This window comes from Coregonus clupeaformis, chromosome 20 (assembly GCF_020615455.1).
Source record: "Coregonus clupeaformis isolate EN_2021a chromosome 20, ASM2061545v1, whole genome shotgun sequence".
Taxonomy (NCBI): Eukaryota; Metazoa; Chordata; class Actinopteri; order Salmoniformes; family Salmonidae; genus Coregonus; species Coregonus clupeaformis.
In genome coordinates, this window is record NC_059211.1 from 34975404 (window position 1) to 35000455 (window position 25052).

General features: G+C 44.7%; 1 protein-coding gene across 1 annotated transcript; it reads left to right on the plus strand.

Moving 5' to 3' along the window:
* The first annotated feature begins 2006 nt into the window (after positions 1–2006).
* Positions 2007–13819, plus strand: LOC121532816 (zinc finger protein 648-like). The gene is made up of 2 exons (XM_041838605.1): positions 2007–2113; positions 11872–13819. The coding sequence occupies exons 1-2, from the start codon at positions 2041–2043 to the stop codon at positions 13521–13523; spliced, it is 1725 nt and encodes a 574-aa protein (XP_041694539.1). The 5' UTR covers positions 2007–2040; the 3' UTR covers positions 13524–13819.
* The last annotated feature ends 11233 nt before the right edge of the window (positions 13820–25052 follow it).

A 25052-nucleotide genomic window follows, 5' to 3' on the forward strand; every position in this document is an offset into this window, starting at 1 on the left:
TGCAGGGATTTGTAGTTTTGCATGGTCTACTTTGATGCTAATTAGCATTTTCGAATCTGAGAGTAAATAGAGCCAAATATATTGATAAAAGTCACCTTGTCCGAGAGAGATTTACATGGTTATCAAAATGTCATGCCAGGGTAAGCCTACACAAAACACAGCCCTTATTTAAAGTGTTTCTAATATCCCCTAGGGAAAAAATGAATGGTGGAAAAACGATTGATAAGCCACAAATCCTATCTGACAGAGAGAAGGAGCCACAATTATTATTTAAGTTGTCACACCGTCACATGAAGCCTACAATGAAATAGATGGTGAGGGTAAGCAACATCACTGGGGCCCCACAGGTGTGTGTGCTTAGTCCCCTCGTGTATTCCCTGTTCACCCATGACTGCGTGACCATGCACAACTCCAACACCATCATCAAGTTTGCTGACGACACAAGAGTGGTAGGCCTGATCACCGGCGACGATGAGTCAGCCTACAGGGAGGAGGTCAGTAACCTGGCAGTGTGGTGGCAGATCAACAACCTCTCCCTCAACATCAGTAAAACCAAGGAGCTGATCGTGGACTACAGGAAAGGGGGGGTAGGTGCGAGCATGGCTTCTGCACGGCAAGCAGTACCGGTGCATCAAGTCTGACAACAACAGGCTCTTGTACATCTTCTATCCCCAAGCAATAAGACTAATAAATAACTAACAAAATAGCTACACAGACTATAATAAAAATAATATGCCATTTAGCAGACGCTTTTATCCAAAGCGACTTACAGTCGCTTTGCGTGCATACATTGTTGTGTATGGGAGGTCCCGGGGATCGAACCCACTTCCCTGGCGTTACAAGCGCCGTGCTCTACCAGCTGAGCTACAGAGGACCATAAGTTAACCTTTATTTATTATCTTTATTGACCTTTTATTTTTATTTTTGCACTGTCTCTATGCACACTCACAGGACCCTACACACTCACACACATTGTCACTCCAACACACACACACACACACTTACTCCATTATCTGCCCATTCATACATAATATGCACATACATTTAAACTGACTCTACACACATGCACACCCACTCATATACAAGTTGCTGCTACTCTGTTAATCTTATATCCTGTTGCCTAGTCACCTTACCTCTATACATATCTACCTCCATCACTCCAGTATCCCTGCACATTGTAAATATGGTATTGGAACTGACCCTGTATATAGTATGCTTACTTACTTACTTACTTACTTATTGTGTTCTTCATATTTCTTCTTATTTTTGGGGTGTTTTTTCTAGTATTAGGCTACATTGTTATTGATTATTGCATTGTTGGGTTTTGAGATGGCAAGAAAGGCATTTCACTGTACTTGTTTGGGCATATGACATTAAAACTTGAAATAAAGAAAATACTATAAGCTTGAGTATCTAGGTCTACATAATACACTTTGTGATGATTAGGCTATGTAGGCCTAACTGTGTAACAAGCAACATTAATTATTTTGTCTCACTTCTAGGCTATGTATAAATAAATACAATTACGAATTTGCTGTGAATATGATATATTTAGGGTCTATATACAGTATGCATAAGGTAATACAACCTATAATAAAGTCAATTACTGTGAGAAAAATAATATGTTTTGACGGGTAAAAATACGGACAAATAATGGGGGAAACCGCAGTGTCAATATGTCTTCATCAAATATGGGTCAGTGGGTCACATAATATTGGTGTCGGCTTGCACGAGTCTCATGGTGCTTTCAAGACAACTGGGAACTCGGGGAAAATGAGGTCAACTCAACACGTCAGTGATCTTCAGGTCGGAAAGTCGGAGGCTCTAGAAAGACGAGTTTCCGAATTGGAATTCCGAGTTGGATAACCTTTCAAAATGTTTTTTCCCGAGTTCCCAGTTGTCTTGAACGCACTGAAGTCGACTTCCGAGTTCCAAGTTGTTTTGAGGTTGGCATAAAACTGCTTACTACAGGCGTAAGTGACACTGCTGTCCCCACGTTCTTTCACTTTGACTCCGCCCACTCCGAGTGGGCATCTCTAAATGACTATGGTTCACACGCCGAGTTTAGGATGCTCATGGTTTGCCTACGGGGAGATAGGAGGACGTTGTCGAGGTAAGCGGCAGAATGCAGCCTATGATTGAATGAATGGACTGATCAAGCTCTGATGACTAAACGTTGTAGTGAGAAAGAGATGCGCATGTATGCTGACAGTTTATGAAATAGCCTGTAGGCGCTGAGCATCTAATTTATTATAGTCTTATAGGGATTTTAAGGATAATCAGGGCATTTAGTATTTATTAGGATCCCCTCCACCCCCCATTACTAGGATACCCCCCATCAGCGGGTAAACATAACTTGCCCATAACGTGTGTACCCCATCAGCGCATTTGACTGCTGTCATTATTGTCGTTTATATCTAAGTAGCGTGTAAGCAAACAGTAGCCTTTTATTGAGAAATATTACATACGGAATTAATATTGGCCTACAATAGAGTAAAATCGGTTGAAACTTGTAGATAAACATCATAGAGGTTGCATTATAGAGTTCGTCGCAGAGGGTCTCCACAAAATAAAAGTTGGGCAACCTGTTGGTTTACTGTAATTTAGTATCTTTATTGTCCAAATGTGATTTATTTTTGTACTGCATTTGACTTAAAGTATATTATAAATTCTACATTATGCACATTATGTCTACATTGTGTTAGAAATGCGTCGTATGCATTGCATGACTTTGGGCCAGTGCCACAGAAGCTTTTGGAACTTTATGAGGTTACAGTTAACCTCCTAGTCAAAAAATCTATCCCTGCTGCCGCCAGATGACGCTATTATTCCTTACGTCATTGCCATTGACGTCCTGCTCGTGTACCCCCTGCGACCATTTCGTACATAAAACATACTCCATTCAGGCTGCAAAGGTTGGTTTCCTCCTTAACTTGATTTATTAATGGCCCACAGGCCTAAATCAAATGGGGACAATATGCGTAGCGGAGAGTGGGGTATTTTGAGCCATTTTTTACATTAAGCATCACTAAATCAAGGGAAATATAGTATTCTTTCTAACAAAGATATCTACATATATTTCAGGATGTTGTGTATCCCTGGAAATAATCTGAATTAATGTAAACATACGAGTTTTGAAAACAAAGCTAGTCCCCAAAAAATAGGTCTCTTGGCACAACTTACTCCAGGTATGTGGTTAATTGAGCATAGGGACAGGGTAAGTTGAGCCACCATGGGGTAAGTGGGTGTCCTGTGATGGTGCTATTAGGTCAAAGTTAATTCATGGAATGGCGTTGTGGTATATTGCATATCTTAAATCTATGCCTACATTCAGATATACAACGCCTTCGGAAAGTATTAAGACCCCTTGACTTTTTCCACATATTGTTAGGTTACAGCCTTATTCTAAAATTGATTAAAGTGTTTTTTTCCCCTCATCAATGTATACACAATACCCCATAATGACAAAGCAAAAACAGGTTTTATAAATGTTTGCTAATTTATAAAAAATTTAAAACGGAAATATCACATTTACGTAAGTATTCAGACCCTTTATTCAGTACTTTGTTGGCAGCGATTACAGCCTCAAATCTTCTTGGGTATGACACTACAAGCTTGGCACATCTGTTTTTGGGGAGTTTCTCCCATTCTTCTCTGCAGATCCTCTCAAGCTCTGTCAGGTTGGATGGGGAGCGTTGCTTCACAGCTATTTTCAGTCTCTCCAGAGATGTTCGATTGGGTTCCAGTCAGGCTCTGGCTGGGCCATTCAAGGATATTCAGAGACTTGTCCCGAAGCCACTCCTGCGTTGTCTTGGCTATGTGCTTAGGGTCGTTGTCCTGTTGGAAGGTGAACCTTCGCCCCAGTCTGAGGTCCTGAGCGCTCTGGAGCAGGTTTTCATCAAGGATCTCTCTGTACTTTGCTCCGTTCATCTTTGCCTCGATCCTGACTAGTCTCCCAGTCCCTGCCGCTGAAAAACATCCCCACAGCATGATGCTGCCACCACTATGCTTCACTGTAGGGATGGTGCCAGATTTCCTCCAGATGTGACATTCAGGCCAAATAATTAAATCTTGGTTTCATCAGACCAGAGAATCTTGTTTCTCATGGTCTGAGAGTCTTTAGGTGACTTTTGGCAAACTCCAAGCTGGCTGTCATGTGCTGCAGAGATGGTTGGCCTTCTGGAAGATTCTCCCATTTCCACAGAGGAACTCTAGAAATCTGTCAAAGTGACCATTGGGTTCTTGGTCACCTCCCTGACCAAGGCCCTTCTCCCCCAATTGCTCAGTTTTGCCGCGCGGCCAGCTCTAGGAAGAGTCTTGGTGGTTCCAAACTTCTTCCATTTAAGAATGATGGAGGCCACTGTATTCTTGGGGACCTTCACTGCTGCAGAAATGTTTTGGTACCCTTCCCCAAATCTGTGCCGCGACACAATCCTGTCTCGGAGCTCTACGGACAATCCTTTGACCTCATGGATTGGCTTTGCTCTGACATGCACTGTCAACTGTGGGACCTTATATAGACAGGTGTGTGCCTTTCCAAATCATGTCCAATCAATTGAATTTACCACAGGTGGACTCCAATCAAGTTGTAGAAACATCTCAATGTCACGATCGTCGGGAACAGAGGACCAATGCGCAGCGTTATTTGCGAACATGCTTTTATTTATGATTACACGAACAAAATAACAAAATCGAAACGTGACGTCCAACGGTGCAAAACACAAACCTACACAGGAACAAGATCCCACAAATACTGTGGAAAAACAGACTGTTTAAATATGGTTCCCAATCAGAGACAACCAGCAACAGCTGACACTCGTTGCCTCTGATTGAGAACCACTCTGGCCAACATAGAAACACAATAACTAGAACACCCTAGAAACACAAAACTAGAACACCACAAAGAACACTCACACCCTGGCTCAACATACAAGCGTCCCCAGAGCCAGGGCGTGACAGTACCCCCCCCCCTAAAGGCGCGGACTCTGACCGCGCCACCAGAACACCACAGGGGAGGGACCGGGTGGGCACTCCGCCTTGGCGGCGGATCCGGCTCCGGGCATGATCCCCACTCCCTCTCTAACCCCCCACCGTACCCCTGGTCCGGTCTGGCCCTGCTGGCCGGAGCTGGACTGAACACTGGTGGAGCGGATTGCTCTAGCTCTGGCGTGGAACAGGCACAAGCTGTGCCGGGCTGGCGACGCGCACCATTGGCTTGGTGCGGGGAGCAAGAACAGGCCGGGCCGGGCTGGCGACGCGCACCATTGGCCTGGTGCGGGGAGCAGGAACGGGCCGGACCGCGCTGACGAAGCGCACCACTGACTTGGTGCGGAGAGCAGGAATGGACCGGGCCGGGCTGGCGACGCGCACCATTGGCTTGGTGCGGGGAGCAGGAACGGACCGGGCCGGGCTGGCGACGCGCACCATTGGCTTGGTGCGGGGAGCAGGAACAGGCCGGGCCGGGCTGGCGACGCGCACCATAGGCTTGGTGCGGGGAGCAGGAACAGGCCGGGCCGGGCTGGCGACGCGCACCATTGGCTTGGTGCGGGGAGCAGGAACGGGCCGGACCGGGCTGACGAGGCGCACCACTGACTTGGTGCGGAGAGCAGGAATGGACCGGGCCGGGCTGGCGACGCGCACCATTGGCTTGGTGCGGGGAGCAGGAACAGGCCGGGCCGGGCTGGCGATGCGCACCATTGGCTTGGTGCGGGGAGCAGGAACAGGCCGGGCCGGGCTGGCGACGCGCACCATAGGCTTGGTGCGGGGAGCAGGAACAGGCCGGGCCGGGCTGGCGACGCGCACCATTGGCTTGGTGCGGGGAGCAGGAACAGGCCGGGCCGGGCTGGCGACGCGCACCATTGGCTTGGTGCGGGGAGCAGGAACAGGCCGGGCCGGGCTGGCGACGTGGGTGTTCTAGTTATTGTGTTTCTATGTTGGCCAGAGTGGTTCTCAATCAGAGGCAACGAGTGTCAGCTGTTGCTGGTTGTCTCTGATTGGGAACCATATTTAAACAGTCTGTTTTTCCACAGTATTTGTGGGATCTTGTTCCTGTGTAGGTCTCCACTTGGTGCGGGGAGCAGGAACAGGCCGGGCCAGGCTGGCGACGCGCACCATTGCCTTGGTGCGGGGAGCAGGCACAGGCCGGGCCGGGCTGGCGACGCGCACCATAGGCTTGGTGCGGGGAGCAGGAACAGGCCGGGCCGGGCTGGCGACGCGCACCATTGGCTTGGTGCGGGGAGCAGGAACAGGCCGGGCCGGGCTGGCGACGCGCACCATTGGCTTGGTGCGGGGAGCAGGAACAGGCCGGGCCGGGCTGGCGACGCGCACCATAGGCTTGGTGCGGGGAGCAGGAACAGGCCGGACTGGGTTGGCGACGCGCACCACAGGCTCGGTGCGAGGGACAGGAACAGGCCGGACCGTACTGGGGACACACACCACTGGCCCTACGCGGAGATCAGGAACGGGCCGGACCGGACTGGTAACACACCCCAGTACCTCTCGCCGTGCCTCTACACTTTCCTTCCCCTTTGTGACCAGCGGCCCCCGTAACCTGGCGGCCTCCTCTGCCAACCTGCTGGACCGCTCTATTGCGGCCTCCTGCTGCCCCGTCGTCCACGGCGTGAGCCCCCCCCTAAACATTTTCTGGGCGGCTCTCCTCTTGGACCAGGCCTCCATGTCTCTAGCCAGACACTCACTCCACTGCTTCAAAGTCCAACCTCTCTGCTCTTCACTTGGCTTGGCCCAGTCGAGACTCTTACTCCACTGCTCCAAAGTCCAACCTCTCTGCTCTTCACTTGGCTTGACCCAGTCGAGGTTGCAACGGAGATCCGCTAGAGATTCCCCTGGCGATGGCTCCTGGACACGCTGCTTGGTCCAGTTTTGGTGGGATCTTCTGTCACGATCGTCGGGAACAGAGGACCAATGCGCAGCGTTATTTGCGAACATGCTTTTATTTATGATTACACGAACAAAATAACAAAATCGAAACGTGACGTCCAACGGTGCAAAACACAAACCTACACAGGAACAAGATCCCACAAATACTGTGGAAAAACTGACTGTTTAAATATGGTTCCCAATCAGAGACAACCAGCAACAGCTGACACTCGTTGCCTCTGATTGAGAACCACTCTGGCCAACATAGAAACACAATAACTAGAACACCCTAAAAACACAAAACTAGAACACCACAAAGAACACTCACACCCTGGCTCAACGTACAAGCGTCCCCAGAGCCAGGGCGTGACACTCAAGGATGATCAATGGAAACAGGATGCACCTGAGCTTAATTTCGAGTCTCATAGCAAAGGGTCTGAATACTTATGTAAATAAGGTATTTATGTTTTTCTTTAATTTTATAAATTTGCAAACATTTCTAAAAACCTGTTTTCGCTTCGTCATTATGGGGTGTTGTGTGTAGATTGCTGAGGAAATGTTTTTATTTAATCCATTTTAGAATAAGGCTGTAATGTAACAAAATGTGGAAAAAGTCAAGGGGTCTGAATACTTTCTGAAAGCACTGTAGATCTCTCTGTTCAATATCACTTACCCTTCCATTTCTTGACCAGTTGTCTGGGACAGGGATGTTGTTTCGATGTGCCAATTCGTAGGCAAGTTCTCTGCATTTGAGGCTACTAAGCCCATGAGTTGCTCCGTGAGATTCTTGATATGCTTATCAAGTTCAGACTCCATGTCATCAGATAAGACCGTGTGTGCCTCTGCTAGTCTATCATAGCCTCTCTTTAACACAGGTACATGTTCATTTTAATTTTTATCAATGTACCTCTTCAGTGATATTCAGTCTATTTTTATATCCCTTGCTGTTGCTCGAATAGATTTCTTCCCTTCTCTCATTTCTCTCACTGTCCAGTGAAGCTAGCCTACCAGACGAGCTTAATACCTTCTATGCTGGCTTCGAGGCTAGCAACACTGAACCAAGCATGAGAGCACCAGCTGTTCCGGATGACTGTGTAATCACGCTCTCCGTAGCCGATGTGAGTAAGACCTTTAAACAGGTTAACATCCACAAGGCCGCAGGGCCAGACGGATTACCAGGACGCATACTCAGAGCATGCGCAGACCAGCTGGCAAGTGTCTTCACTGACATTTTCAACCTCACCCTGACCCAGTCTGTAATACCTACATGTTTCAAGCAGACCACCAGAGTAACTGTGCCCAAGAACGTCAAGGTAACCTGTCTAAATTACTAAATTAATCGCCCCGTAGAACTCACATCTGTAGCCATGAAATGCTTTGAAAGGCTGGTCATGGCTCACATCAACACCATCATCCCAGACACCCTGGACCCACTCCAATTCGCAAACCACCCCAACAGATCCACAGATAACGCAATCTCTATTGCACTCCACACTGCCCTTTCCCACCTGGACAAAAGGCACACCTACATGAGAATGTTGTTAATTGACTACAGATCAGCGTTCAACACCATAGTGCCCTCCAAACACATCACTAAACTAAGGACCCTGGGATTAAAGCCTCCCTCTGCAACTGGATCCTGGACTTCCTGACAGGCCGCCCCCAGGTGGTAAGGGTAGGCAACAACATATCCGCCACGCTGACCCTCAACACGGGGGCCCCTCAGGGGTGTGTGCTTAGTCCCCTCCTAACTCCCTTTTCACCCACGACTACGTGGCCACGCACGACTCCAACACCATCATTAAGTTTGCAGACGACACAACGGTGGTAGGCCTGATCACTGGCGGCAATGACAGTCTACAGGAAGGAGGCCACATCACTAAGGCCACATCACTAAGGAATTATCATGGTCCACACACACCAACACAGTCGTGAAGAGGGCACGACAACACCTCTTCCCCCTCAGGAGGCTGAAAAGATTCGGCATGGGCCCTCAGATCCTCAAAAAGTTCTACAGCTGCACCATTGAGAGCATCTTGACTGGCTGCGTCACCGCTTGGTATAGCAACTGCTTGGCATCTGACCGCAAGGCACTACATAGGGTAGTGCGTACAGCCCAATACATCACTGGGGCCGAGCTCCCTGCCATCCAGGACCTCTATACCAGGCGGTGTCAGAGGAAGGCCCTAAAAATGGTCAAAGATTCCAGCCACCCAATTCATATACTGTTCTCTCTGCTACCGATGCACCAAGTCTGGAACCAACAGGACCCTGAACAGCTTATACACCCAAGTCATAAGACTGCTAAATAGTTAAATAGTTAACCAATAGCTACCCGAACTCTTTTGACTCATCACATATGCTGCTGTTACTGTTTATTATCTATCTTGTTGCCTAATCACTTTATCCCTACGTATATGTACATATCTACCTCAATTACCTTGTACCCCTGCACATGGACTCGGTACTGGTACCCCGTGTATATAGCCAAGTTATCGTTACTCATTGTGGATTTATTCCTCATATTATTATTTTTCTATTATTTCTATATGTTTCTCTCTGCATTGTTGGCAAGGGCCCGTAAGTAAGCATTTCACTGTTAGTCTACACCAGTTGTTTACGAAGCACGTGACAAATACAATTAGATTTGATTTGGCTTCCTTGGCTGCTCTCTCAAGAACCTCAAGAAGGGCTAGACCCCTGCTTGTTTTGTATACATGGGGCATGATGTCTGCTCTGTAACAATAAAAATGCACTATCTTGAGTTCATATAAATTACATATTGCTAAAATACTATGCATAAAACGGAAAAAATGTAATCATCATTTGTATGGGGAATGGTGGTCATTGGCTCAATTTACCCCATGGCCAAGTGCTCAATTTACCCCAAGGCAAACATTTTGACTATATTAGCCCACCCAGCTACAAGGATGCACTTTCATGCTAGTTTAGGACCTCATATTGTAGCTTATAGAGACCCCAACTGTCTACTTTGGTTTAGATACAAGGATCGTGAAACCTATAACACAGTAACTTGCTTACCACTTTTTCCATGTTGTTTCTTCCTTCACAGACTCAATGGAATGATGACCTTTTTCAGAATATTTGGTCAAATGATAAATGTGGTGTATGGTTTCCTAGAAACAATGGGTGGCTCAACTAACCCTTTGGCTCTCCCACTCTCCCCTACTTTCTTCTCCCACTCTCCCCTACTTTCTCAAAGTTGCAATATGTAACTTTTTGGGCGACCCACCAAATTCACATAGAAATGTGAGTTATAGATCTGTCATTATCATTGAAAGCAAGTCTAAGAAGTGGTAGATATGTTCTATGTGCGCTATTTCTATGCTTCCCGTTCTTAAGTTTAGTTTTTGTGTCTTTTACTTTCGGTCTTGTACACCAGCTTAAAAAAGCTGAAAATACTATATTTGGGGTTATTGAAAATATATTTCGCAGCGGTTTAGATGGTACAATTATTATTTTAGATGGTACAATGATTCTGTACATTGCTTGTTTTGGCACATAAACTGAAATTAGGCGGACTATTAGAATTTTAGCAACCAGGAAATGGCGGAGCAGATTTACTAACCTAACATATGGAATTTGTTGCATATTTATTACAGATTTTTTAAAGCAATGTTTTACTCCTGAATCTATTTAGGCCTTCCATAACAAAGGGGTTGAATACTTATTGACTCAAGAAAAATACATAGTAGACAAATAAAGTAGACAAATAATTTGTCAAAAACAACTTTGCCTTCATTATGATGTCGTCAAGTTTACTTTAGAGAGATGGCAATGTTGCCATGAGCTAGCAAAGTTAGTCAGAAATAGCTAGCAATGCTAACGTTAGCTAGCTAAAATGTCGGTGCTCTACCCTTAAACTTAGCTAGCTAGCTAAAGTTATACTGCATCTTAAGTCAATCTGGAGACATCACAATGATGACAAAAGCTTGTCCTACTAATTATTTGCCTCCTTTTGAAATGTCATCATGTTTCCAAGCCACAGTAATGCACTTTAGATGAAATCTTCATCAGCACCAATTGAGACTGCATTGAGTAGAATGCTCAGCTGGGCATCAGTCCCAAAACGAACGTTCAAAACTATATTGTGACGAAATGTGCAAACCATGAATAGACAGTTAATTGATTCCGGACATAGAATAGTCAACTGACCTGAACCACAGAGCCAGCTTGAGCCATAGGCTACTGTGCATCTATACTTAAAGTAGCTATACTGTTACAGACTGTTAGGTATTTAGAAAATATGGAGCAAAATGCTGTTGGCTTAAGATACATTATTATTTTAAGATAAATGATTTATAAAATATTTATTATATTAAAAAAATTTTTTTATTTAAAATGTTATTTATTGTTATAAATTCATAAGTGCATTGCCAACACAAACAGTGTTATAATATAAAGGTTTTTCAAATCATCATGCACAAGCCAGGGGGCAGAACTTTAAAAAAAATCTGTCAATAAGCACTGGGTAATAAAGTAATTGGTTTCAGTTCAGGTAAATTGTACCCCTTATATATTTTGATGTCATATATATTTAATTGATTTCATGAAGTCATCTATATTTTATTACATATTTCATTTCACTTCTATTTTGAACCACCACATCCACATCTTCTTCGGCTGACACTTGGTTATTTCACGACAAACAGCACCAGTTATTGGGATTCAGATGCTTCATATGAGCCTGTTATGAGCTGCACACAGACAGTTTGTCTCTTCTCAGAAGAGATAGTGGCAGTTTTGTATAGGGGCAGTTTTCCAAGAGCACTAAAACTTTAATAAACCCTTCATAGATGCTTTACAAACATTCATAGATGCTTTATAACACTTACTAAACTCACATTTTGCATGTGTGATGCACTCAATAACATTACTACTTATTGTGAAACCTTTGGTCATATAGCGTCATAATTTGTATCTTCACTGTGGTGAATAGTTAACGCTGTATTTGTTTTTGTGTCTTTCTTCCAGGCACTGCCAAGGAGGTGAGTTCAGGGAAAGTCCCTTTTCAGCCTCAAACCACGTTCACCACCTCTATAATATCCAGTATGGCTGAAAAAATGCCTTCATGGACCTCAGAAAGGTTTGTTGATAAAGTGTACATTTCAAAGAGAAGTATCAGGAAAAACTTAATAAACAAAATGCACTATGTTTCCCACGTGCCCTCAGAGAGTGTAAAAGTGAACACTGCTCACAAAGTGGAAAGTGACTCTAACCCATCTGATAATGACGATACTGACTCCCTCTCGGGTAGTAGTTACACTGGGATGATTTATTTAAACCCACAAACACCTACATGGACTCTGGCTGAGAAGTTTGCTGGGCTCAACTCTGGAGAAGACAAGAGACTGTCTCCCAATCAGGACCTCTGTAGTCCTCCAGGTTCCCCCGCGGCCATTGAACATAATATTGCCAATAGGAGAGGCTCTACAGGTCTGGAGGGGTTCTACTCAGACTCGTCACAACAGGAGGAAGGCAACATCAAGAAGGGTACTAAAAGACGTCTGCAGAGGAAAGTGTGTAGCGGTGATCCTTCCGATCTGAAGCTGCGTCTGGTGAGAGAGATCAGGCCCAAACCCAAGGATGCTCTGTCTGATGTGCGTTGTGATGTGCGTGATGTGTGTGATGTACATGGGAACAAGGGGAATTGGAAAAGTGGAGTACCACTAGTTATTCCCCCTCCACTAAACAAGGCTGTGGCTATGATTGATGCCTGTGAGGATAAGGTGCCTATAGTGTTTGCTGCCATGAAGAAACGTGGAGTGGAGGGAGACACAGAGAACCGGCCCTACAAGTGCACTCACTGCAACTGGGCCTTTAAGAAGTCCAGCAATCTGCAGAGTCATCTGGATACTCATAGTGGCCTGAAGCCTCATATATGTGACCTGTGTGGCAAAGCCTATTCTCACCAAGGCACACTGCAGCAGCACAAGCGCCTGCACACTGGCGAGAGACCGTACCACTGCCCGTTCTGTGAAAAGACGTATATCTGGTCCTCCGATTACCGCAAGCACATTCGCACGCACACCGGAGAGAAGCCATACGTGTGCGAGACCTGCAGCAAGGACTTTGTGCGCTCCTCGGACCTGCGGAAGCACGAGCGCAACATGCACACCAACGAAAAACCCTTCCCGTGCACGCAGTGCGGCAAGACCTTCAACAAGCCACTGTCCCTTCTCCGCCACGAGCGCACTCACCTGGGCGAGCGGCCCTTCTGCTGTCCCATCTGCGGGAAAGCCTTTGCCGTGGCCAGCCGCATGGCAGAGCACCAGAAGGTGCACACCGGGGTGAGACCCTACACCTGCCTGGTCTGCACCAAGTCCTTCACCAAGTCCTCCAACCTGCTGGAGCACCAGGCCGTACACAGCGGCATCCGCCCCCACAAGTGCCCTCAGTGCGGGGTGGCGTTCGCCATGGTGTCCCGCCTGGTCCGTCACCAGCGTGTCCATACCGGAGAGAGGCCCTACGACTGCACAGGCTGCAGCATGTCCTTCAGCCGCACGGCTGCTCTGAAACGCCACCAAGAGCAGACGTGTGCCGGGAGGATCTTTGTGTGTGTGGAGTGTGACAAAGCTTTCCAGTGTGCGTCTCAGCTCACAGAGCACATGGTGAGCCATGAGTGACCCTAATGCTGCTGCTGCTACTGCTGCTTCTGCTGTCGAAAACACTGAAGACTGATTGATGCTGTTTGGGAGCTACCCTCTCATACAGTACACACTGTTGGTCTAATCAACCTTACTGATCTCTGCATGCTACACTCTTAGAAAAAAGAGTGGAGAACCCTTTTTGGTTCCAGGTAGATAGCACCTTTTTTTGTAGGACAATGTCCTGCTAGGCTGCTAAACCTTAAAATACAGTGCATTCATAAAGTATGCACACCCCTTGACTTTTTCCCCTTGAAGTGCCCTCAGCCTGTATGATGCATTTTGCATCATATGATGTTGCGTTTTGCATCATATGATGCTCAATGCATCATACGCGCTGTATTTCTGTATTTTGAAAGTTGTATATCTTGAAAACTTGATTGCTGACATGCAAAACATTTTGGGACCTTTATAAAAAATGGATTAATGAAACAAATACCAAAATATATTTTTTGGGTGGAATTTTCCTTTTATGGCTGTGATAGGAGAAAAGTGAGGATGGATAAATAACATTGTAGTTACTCCACAATACTAACCTAAATGACAGAAAAGAAGGAAGCCTGTACAGAATAACAAATATTCCAAAACATGCATCCTGTTTGCAATAAGGCACTAAAGTAAAACTGCAAAAAATTTGACAAAGAAATACACTTTATGTCCTGAATACAAATCATTATGTTTGGGGCAAATCCAACACAACACATCACTGAGTACCACTCTTCATATTTTAAAGCATGGTGGTGGCTGCATCATGTTATGTGTATGCTTGTCATCGGCAAGGACAAGGGATTTTTTTAGGATAAAAATAAATGGAATAGAGCTAAGCACAGGGAAAATCCTAGAGGAAAACCTAGTTCAGTCTGCTTTCCAACAGACACTGGGAGACAAATTCACCTTTCAGCAGGACAATAACCTAAAACACAAGGCCAAATATACACTGGAGTTGCATACCAAGACGACATTGACGTTTTATGGAATCTTAACCAACCATGCTATTTTGTGTGTTTTTTCGTATTGTTTGTAACTTATTTTGTACATAATGTTGCTGCTACCGTCTCTTATGAACGAAAAGAGCTTCTGGACATCAGAACAGCGATTACTCACCTTGAACTGGACAAATATATTTTTTTAAATGAGTCGGACGAGAGGGATTTGCTGCAGACACCCGACAGGCACCTCATCCCCGTCATTCGCAGTAGAAAGAAAAGGAGATATCGCGGAAGGAGATCGGGGTGCTTGGTAAGGAGCCGGCGACGAGTGGCTAATCTGCCTTTGCCATCGATACTATTGGCCAATTTACAATCGCTTGATAATAAAGTGGACGAACTACAGGCACGAATATCCTACCAACGGGACATTAAAAACTGTAATATCTTATGTTTCACCGAGTCGTGGCAGAACGAAGACATGAATAACATACAGCTCGCGGGTTATACAATGTATCGGCAGGATAGAACAGCAGCCTCTGGTAAGACAAGGGGTGGCGGTCTCTGTATATTTGTAAACAAAAGCTGGTGCACCATATCTAAGGAAGTCTCAAGGTTTTGCTCGCCTGAGGTAGAGTATCTCATGATAAGCTGTAGACCATACTATCTACCAAGAGAGTTTTCATCTATATTCTTCATAGTTGTCTATTTACCACCACAAACCGATGCTGGCACTCAAGACCGCACTCAATGAACTGTATATGACCATAAGCAAATAGGAAAACGCTCATCCAGAGGCGGCGCTCCTAGTGGCCGGGGACTTTAATGCAGGGAAACTTAAATCTGTTTTACCTCATTTCTACCAGCATGTTAAATGTCCAACCAGAGGGGAAAAAAACTCTAGTCCACCTTTACTCCACACACAGAGATGTGTACAAAGCTCTCCCTCGCCCTCCATTTGGCAAATCGGACCATAATTCTATCCTCCTGATTCCTGCTTACAAGCAAAAACGAAAGCAGGAAGCACCAGTGACTTGGTCAATAAAAAAGTGGTCAGATGAAGCAGATGCTAAGCTACAGGACTGTTTTGCTAGCACAGACTGGAATATGTTCCGGGATTCTTCCGATGGCATTGAAGAGTACCCCACATCAGTCACTGGCTTCATCAGTAAGTGCATCGATGACGTCATCCCCACAATGACTGTACGTACATACCCCAACCAGAAGCCATGGATTACAGGCAACATCCGCACTGAGCTAAAGGGTAGAGCTGCCACCTTCAAGGAGCGGAACTCTAACCCAGAAGCTTATAAGAAATCCTGCTATGCCCTCCGACGAACCATCAAACAGGCAAAGCGTCAATACAGGACTAAGATCGAATCTGACTACACCGGCTCCGATGCTCGTCGGATGTGGCTGGGCTTGCAAACTATTACAGACTACAAAAGGGGAGCACTGCCGCGAGCTGCCCAGTGACACAAGCCTACCAGACGAGCTAAATTACTTATATGCTCGCTTCGAGGCAAGTAACACTGAAACATGCATGAGAGCATCAGCTGTTCCGGACGACTGTGTGATCACGCGCTCCGTAGCCGATGTGAGTAAGACCTTTAAACAGTTCAACATTCACAAGGCTGCAGGGCCAGACGGATTACCAGGACGTGTACTCCGAGCATGCGCTGACCAACTTGCAAGTGTCTTCACTGACATTTTCAACCTCTCCCTGTCTGAGTCTGTAATACCAACATGTTTCAAGCAGACCACCATAGTCCCTGTACCCAAGAACACTAAGGTAATCTGCCTAAATGAATACCGACCCGTAGCACTCACATCTGTAGCCATGAAGTGCTTTAAAAGGCTGGTCTTGGCTCACATCAACACCATTATCCCAGAAACCCTAGACCCACTCCAATTTGCATTCCGCCCCAACAGATCCAAGATGATGCAATCTCTATTGTGCTCCACACTGCCCTTTCACACCTGGACAAAAGGAACACCTATGTGAGAATGCTATTCATTGACCACAGCTCAGCATTCAACACCATAGTGCCCTCAAAGCTCATCACTAAGGTACGGACCCTGGATCTAAACACCTCCCTCTGCAACTGGATCCTGGACTTCCTGACGGGCCGCCCCCAGGTGGTAAGGGTAGGTAACAACACATCTGCCACGCTGATCCTCAACACGGGGGCCCCTCAGGGGTGTGTGCTCAGTCCCCTCCTGTACTCCCTGTTCACCCATGCCTGCATGGCCAGGCACGACTCCAACACCATCATTAAGTTTGCCGATGACACAACAGTGGTAGACCTGATCACTGACAACAACGAGACAGCCTATAGGGAGGAGGTCAGAGGCCTGGCCGTGTGGTTCCAGGACAACAACCTCTCCCTCAACGTGATCAAGACAAAGGAGATGATTGTGGACTACAGGAAAAAGAAGAGGACCGAGCACGCCCCCATTCTCATCGATGGGGCTGTAGTGGAGCAGGTGGAGAGCTTCAAGTTCCTTGGTGTCCACATCACCAACAAACTAACTTGGTCCAAGCAAACCAAGACAGTCATGAAGAGGGCACGACAAAACCTATTCCCCCTAAGGAGACTGAAAATATTTGGCATGGGTAATCAGATCCTCAAAAGGTTCTACAACTGCACCATTGAGAGCATCCTGACTGGTTGCATCACTGCCTGGTATGGCAACTGCTCGGCCTCCGACCGCAAGGCACTACAGAGGGTCGTGCGTACGGCCCAGTACATCCCTGAGGCCAAGCTTCCTGTCATCCAGGACCTCTATACCAGGCGGTGTCAGAGGAAGGCCCTAAAAACCGTCAAAGACTCCAGCCACTATTGTCATAGACTGTTCTCTCTGCTACTGCATGGCAAGCGGTACCGGAGCGCCAAGTCTAGGTCCAAGAGGCTTCTAAACAGCTTCTACCCCCAAGCCATAAGACTCCTGAACATCTAATGAAATGGCTACCCAGACTATTTGCATTGCATTTGGTATTCTTTCTTAAAACTTCAATGTTGGTTAAGGGCTGTTGTATTCGGCGCATGTGACAAATACAATTTTCTTTTCTTTTCTTTTGATTTGGATGTTCCTGAGTGGCCTAGTTACAGTTTTGACCTAAATTGGCTTGAAAATCTATGGCAAGACTTGAAAATGGCTGTCGAGCAATGATCAACAACTTAAACGAATTTTTAAAAGAATAATGTACAAATATTGTACAATCCAGGTGTTTAAAGCTCTTAGAGACGTACCCAGAAAGACACAGCTGTATTCGCTGCCTAAGGTGCTTCTACAAAGTATTGACTCAGGGGTGTGAATACTTATGGAAATGGTCCAGTTCCGTATTTCATTTTCAATAAATTAGCAAAAAATCTAAAAACATGTTTTCACTTTGCCATTATGGGGTATTGTGTGTCGGTGTGTAGGTAGATAGGTGAGAGAGAAAAATATATTTCATACATTTTCAAGGCTGTAACACAACAAGATGTGGAATAAGTCAAGGAGTATGATTTTTATGAAATATGACTTGTAATTAATTACAATATGAGTGAAATAGTTTTCCTTCCAAAAAATAGTAATTAAACATTTTAAAAAGCAGCTTTTCTGTGTTGGAATGGTGTGGGCGTACCCCAACAACAGAATGGTGTGGGTGTATACCTGTCATTAAAAATATTCATGCGAGTAGACTCCTCATTCTCAATGAGGAAATAACAAGCATTTTTTAAATGTTCTATTTGAGATACAAGTCTGAGGTGGACTTTAAAAAAAAAATATGTATTTATGCTTTGGCCACAAATACGAGTATAGGATGAGTCAACAACATTATTTGGGTATGAGTTAACAGAATATGAACATTTTAAAAGGGAGATTTTCACTGGACAGTTACTTTAAGCATCCTCAGAAAATATTCTAAAATGTATTCTCAAAATTTTTTGCGAATGTAAACCTGAAAAAAAGCTACATTGTTTAGGAAGATGTATGATGCTCAGAAATTATATGCCACTTTCTATAATATCTGTGATCTCTTTTATAAGGAATGTGGTAAAATACACACAAAAATACACTGTCATCTGTCATCTGGAATGATGGAGAGTATTGGATTTAGTTCACTACACTGTGGTTACATAGTTTCTTTATTCTGTGTGAACTTGACAAAGACTGTCTGAAAAATATATACTACCAGGCATTACTTTGCCCTGAATGACAGTTGGAGTGTATCAGTGTGTTTGAAATGTATTTTTTTTAACCTGTTTTTATAAAATAGATCACTCTGGTTAATTGACTCAAGCAACAGCTTGTTTTCATCCATTTCTCTTTAAAGTATGTCAGTTTGTTTTTGTTTTTATCATTTGAGCATGTCTTCTTTCTGGTAACCCATAGTTTTATTCAAATCTCTATTATTCTGCAATACGGTATTTGACATAGAATGGAGTAGAGTAGAGTAGAATACAATACAATACAATACAATACAATACAATTCATCTTTATTGTCCCCCAAAAGCAATTCAGTTGCATCATAATTGGACAGTTTCATAGTTTGACAGCATGTAGCTTACAGTAGGTTAGTGAAGGCTAAGCTTTAGAGGAGTGATTATACACATGAGCACCTCTAAGAAGCACACCTAGTAGCCTATCAAGTGCAGGGTGCATCCCAAATGGCACCCTATTCCCTATAGTGCACTACTTTGACCAGAGCCCTATGGGTCCTGGTAACAATGATGTACTATATAGGGAATAGGGTGCTATTTGGCAAGCACACCTAGTAGCATATGAAGTGGAGATCAGTCCTGAGGGTGCAGATCTAAGGTTAATCGTATGGGAAGAATCTGAATCTTTGAAAGTACAATATGGAACGTAATTTATAAAATTTTTGTTTGTTATGGATTTGGCAGGTTTTGTTTTTGTACTTTTTACCTGTGTATTTTGGTGTTCTTTTGATGAAGAGTATGGACACCTTGATTGCAAAGGAGTGCAGAATAACATCATGCAGTGAGCGCCATCCTTTTCAGAAAATCTAGACCAGCAAGATTGATTTCGATGGACCTCCTTTTAAGCACTTAACAGCTCACAGCAGGGACCTTAAATGAGTTTGAAAGTCCAGTAATTTGACTTACTTAGACCAGGTGATCCGTTGTGAACATTGGTCCCCCAATACCTCTGTAGCACAGGAGGCTGCTGACGGGAGAACGGCTCATAATAATGGCTGGAATGGAGTAAATGGAATGGTATCAAACACAGGGAACCATGTGTTTGATGTGTTCGATACCATTCCATTTATTCCCTTCCATCCATTACTATGAGCCCATCCTCCCCAATTAACGTGCCACTCGCCGCCTGTGCTCTGTAGTTAACCTTAAGTCTTACTACAATCCACAACTTACTCAATAATACAGTTTTGATACCATCAGATACCATCAGTGCCATCAAGTCACCTGAGAATATTCAGTAAGAGACTCACTCACTATTTCTATGCAATAATCAAGAGATTGGGTTGAATGAAAACCAGAGTGGAGTCATTCAGAGCTGCTGTTCAACTGACAGGCTAATGGTTAGGTCGTCAGGAGATAATGTGATATTACAAAAGTCCTATTAATACCTGGTGCTAACAAGCCCCCTTTGTCCTGATTGTGTTCACATCCTGATTGTACCCACATTTGTAGACAGGTGTAGACGATCAAAAGACACATTGTGATCTGACTGTGATCTTCCTGACCACCTCCGGAGGTAGACGGGCACATAGCCGCGGGAAGTAGGGGTGCTGAGGGTGTTACAGCACCCGCTGAAAAATCAGAATATTGATTTTTTGTTGTTGTTTTTGAAAATGTTTTTTCCCCCCCCACAAAAGTAGTGCACTGGGCCTTTACTAGTACTGTATTAACGGACCTATATAGCCGTCTGTAGCGCAGCACCCCCACCCCCAAACATCTTCTCACGGCTGTGGACAGACACGCATTGTATCTGGATATCTTACAAATGTAGACATATCTGGACAGTGCAACCATTTGAATCATAATTATCCCGCCTTCTAAAATCATTGACAGGTGGCACCACTAACTTATAACATCAATTTGTGTTTTAAAATAAATACATTTATATTATTTTGAAAGAATATTAATCAAACAATTGGATGCATGTTAGCGCCCGGTATAAACAAAGCTCTAGTCACTAGTGCGTTCACTTCCTGGTGCGTTCACTTCCTAGTGCGTTCACTTCCTAGTGAGAAAAAATCTCGACACCAGGCATCCTTGCACTCTTGCCAAGGGTGGCACATTTTATGTTTGTTTATGTGTGTCAAGAAATATTGTGTGAATATTTGCTAGATGTCAGAAGAATGCAGAATGTTATTTCAGTTGTCAAGTTGATATTCTATTTGAAGACCAAAGGTCTAACGAATATTGTGGGGATGAGAAAAAATATACACTGCTCAAAAAAATAAAGGGAACACTTAAACAACACAATGTAACTCCAAGTCAATCACACTTCTGTGAAATCAAACTGTCCACTTAGGAAGCAACACTGATTGACAATAAATGTCACATGCTGTTGTGCAAATGGAATAGACAACAGGTGGAAATTATAGGCAATTAGCAAGACACCCCCAATAAAGAAGTGGTTCTGCAGGTGGTGACCACAGACCACTTCTCAGTTCCTATGCTTCCTGGCTGATGTTTTGGTCACTTTTGAATGCTGGCGGTGCTTTCACTCTAGTGGTAGCATGAGACGGAGTCTACAACCCACACAAGTGGCTCAGGTAGTGCAGCTCGTCCAGGATGGCACATCAATGCGAGCTGTGGCAAGAAGGTTTGCTGTGTCTGTCAGCGTAGTGTCCAGAGCATGGAGGCGCTACCAGGAGACAGGCCAGTACATCAGGAGACGTGGAGGAGGCCGTAGGAGGGCAACAACCCAGCAGCAGGACCGCTACCTCCGCCTTTGTGCAAGGAGGAGCAGGAGGAGCACTGCCAGAGCCCTGCAAAATGACCTCCAGCAGGCCACAAATGTGCATGTGTCTGCTCAAACGGTCAGAAACAGACTCCATGAGGGTGGTATGAGGGCCCGACGTCCACAGGACGTTTGGCATTTGCCAGAGAACACCAAGATTGGCAAATTCGCCACTGGCGCCCTGTGCTCTTCACAGATGAAAGCAGGTTCACACTGAGCACATGTGACAGACGTGACAGAGTCTGGAGACGCCGTGGAGAACATTCTGCTGCCTGCAACATCCTCCAGCATGACCGGTTTGGCGGTGGGTCAGTCATGGTGTGGGGTGGCATTTCTTTGGGGGGCCGCACAGCCCTCCATGTGCTCACCAGAGGTAGCCTGACTGCCATTAGGTACCGAGATGAGATCCTCAGACCCCTTGTGAGACCATATGCTGGTGCGGTTGGCCCTGGGTTCCTCCTAATGCAAGACAATGCTAGACCTCATGTGGCTGGAGTGTGTCAGCAGTTCCTGCAAGAGGAAGGCATTGATGCTATGGACTGGCCCGCCCGTTCCCCAGACCTGAATCCAATTTAGCACATCTGGGACATCATGTCTCGCTCCATCCACCAACGCCACGTTGCACCACAGACTGTCCAGGAGTTGGCGGATGCTTTAGTCCAGGTCTGGGAGGAGATCCCTCAGGAGACCATCCGCCACCTCATCAGGAGCATGCCCAGGCGTTGTAGGGAGGTCATACAGGCACGTGGAGGCCACACACATACTACTGAGCCTCATTTTGACTTGTTTTAAGGACATTACATCAAAGTTGGATCAGCCTGTAGTGTGGTTTTCCACTTTAATTTTGATGGTGACTCCAAATCCAGACCTCCATGGGTTGATAAATTTGATTTCCATTGATAATTTTTGTGTGATTTTGTTGTCAGCACATTCAACTATGTAAAGAAAAAAGTATTTAATAAGATTATTTCATTCATTCAGATCTAGGATGTGTTGTTTAAGTGTTCCCTTTATTTTTTTGAGCAGTGTATATAATTTGTACTGTACAAGCTGCAATGGACCTGATTTCTGTAGCTGTCTGCTACAGTAACACATAGATGTTATGTGTATAATTGGATTTGAATAAAAGAGAACAATAATTTAAATAAAAGAGAATGAGAATAACTATCTTTTGTGTTTTTTGAAAATGTATAATGTAAACATTATAGTAAAAAAAAATGTCAAGCACTGAAATGTTCATTTACAGTACAGGCAGAAATCACAAAGCATAAAACATTATATATTTTTGATTCAGTGGAATAATTTTTGGTTTTGAGAATTTTAGTTCAACTATGACACACAGTTACACTGGCAATGGAGCTCGTATTGCTTATAAGATATATTGGACAAGACGTTTGACAGGAGTTGGGAATTTGAACCCCAGCAACCCACCAGTATCAGATAGCAAATAAGTAATCTTAATTTAGTTTTTTCTCTTGCTGATGATCCTCATTAGTGACAGGTTTAATTTCTCAAACTACATTACCACATATCCATTACCACAGACATACTTTCAATGTACAAACGTACATTTATACAGTTCAAGAGTCACAGCAGAGTAGACATTACAGAATCTATGGAACTGGTGACATTTCCCCCTATAAGACCCTGAAAATAAAAGGGGGGGGGGGTTCTAAGCTGACATAAGGAATTGTTTTAAAAATCATTTAGATATTTGATTTTGAATTTTAGGAGCACTTTAGGTATAAAAAATAAATAAATAAAAAGTATTTGATAAAATATTGAATTTGGTCTTTACTACTATAGCCCATGGAAACGCATTGAATAACACATTCATGAATGGCAAAACAGGCAGTCAAATAAATCATAAGGAATAAGGTTTTGAAGTGTATGTCCTATATCTTGGAGATATAAGAAGCTCAGGATTCTTTTTTATTTTACACATATTTAACCCCTTATTTTTGTTGGCACAAAACTACCGCCATACTTCCAATCATTTGTCATTTGTATGGGTTACCTTTAGACGGGTCCCGTGACACTTCTGGAGAACACCACAATGTTCGTGAGAGTCTCCCCTTTCTATAGAGTGGTCATATTAGTTTGTAGGCCAAGCTTAAACTGACGGATTTGATGGGGATTCTTCTGTTATGTTACTTAGATTGATGCACCGGTGCGTCAATAGACTCTAGGGGGTTTTAATGGAAGCTTTTCTAATGTTAAACATGTAAAGTGAGGTGTATCGCAGGGCAGCCCTCTAGGCCCTCTACTCTTTTCTATTTTTACCAATGACCTGCCACTGGCATTGAACAAAGCCTGTGTGTCCATGTACTGTATGCTGATGATTCAACACTATATGCGTCAGCAACCACAGCTAGTGGGTGGTCCTCTGTAGCTCAGCTGGTAGAGCACGGCGCTTGTAATGCCAGGGTAGTGGGTTCGATCCCCGGGACCACCCATACACAAAAATGTATGCACGCATGACTGTAAGTCGCTTTGGATAAAAGTGTCTGCTAAATGGCATATTATATTATTATAGTGAAATCACTGCAAACCTAAACAAAGAGTTGCAGTCAGTTTTATAATGGGTGGCCAGTAATAAAATGGTCCTGAACATCTCTAAATCTAAGAGCATTGTATTTGGCACAAATCATTCCCTAAGTTCTAGACCTCAGCTGAATCTGCTAATAAATGGTGTAGCTTATGAGCAAGTTGAGGAAGCTACATTACCTGGTGTTACCTTAGATTGTAAACTGTCATCGAATCAAATCAAATCAAATTTTATTTGCCACATGCGCCGAATACAACAGGTGTAGACATTACCGTGAAATGCTTACTTACAGCCCTTAACCAACAATGCATTTATTTTTTAATAAAAAAGTAAAATAAAACAACAACGACAAAAAAGTGTTGAGAAAGAAAGAGCAGAGGTAAAATAAAAAACAGTAGGGAGGCTATATACAGGGGGGTACCGGTGCAGAGTCAATGTGCGGGGGCACCGGCTAGTCGAGGTATTTGAGGTAATATGTACATGTGGGTAGAGTTAAAGTTACTATGCATAAATAATTAACAGAGTAGCAGCAGCGTAAAAAGATGGGGTGGGGGTGGGGGGGCAGTGTAAATAGTCCGGGTAGCCATGATTAGCTGTTCAGGAGTCTTATGACTTGGGGGTAGAAGCTGTTGAGAAGCCTTTTGGACCTAGACTTGGCACTCCGGTACCGCTTGCCGTGCGGTAGCAGAGAGAACAGTCTATGACTAGGGTGGCTGGAGTCTTTGACAATTTTGAGGGCCTTCCTCTGACACCGCCTGGTATAGAGGTCCTGGATGGCAGGAAGCTTGGCCCCAGTGATGTACTGGGCCGTACGCACTACCCTCTGTAGTGTCTTGCGGTCGGAGGCTGAGCAGTTGCCATACCAGGCGGTGATGCAACCAGTCAGGATGCTCTCGATGATGCAGCTGTAGAACCTTTTGAGGATCTGAGGACCCATGCCCAATCTTTTCAGTCTCCTGAGGGGGAATAGGCTTTGTCGTGCCCTCTTCACGACTGTCTTGGTGTGTTTGGACCATGATAGTTTGTTGGTGATGTGGACACCAAGGAACTTGAAGCTTTCAACCTGTTTCACTACAGCCCCGTCGATGAGAA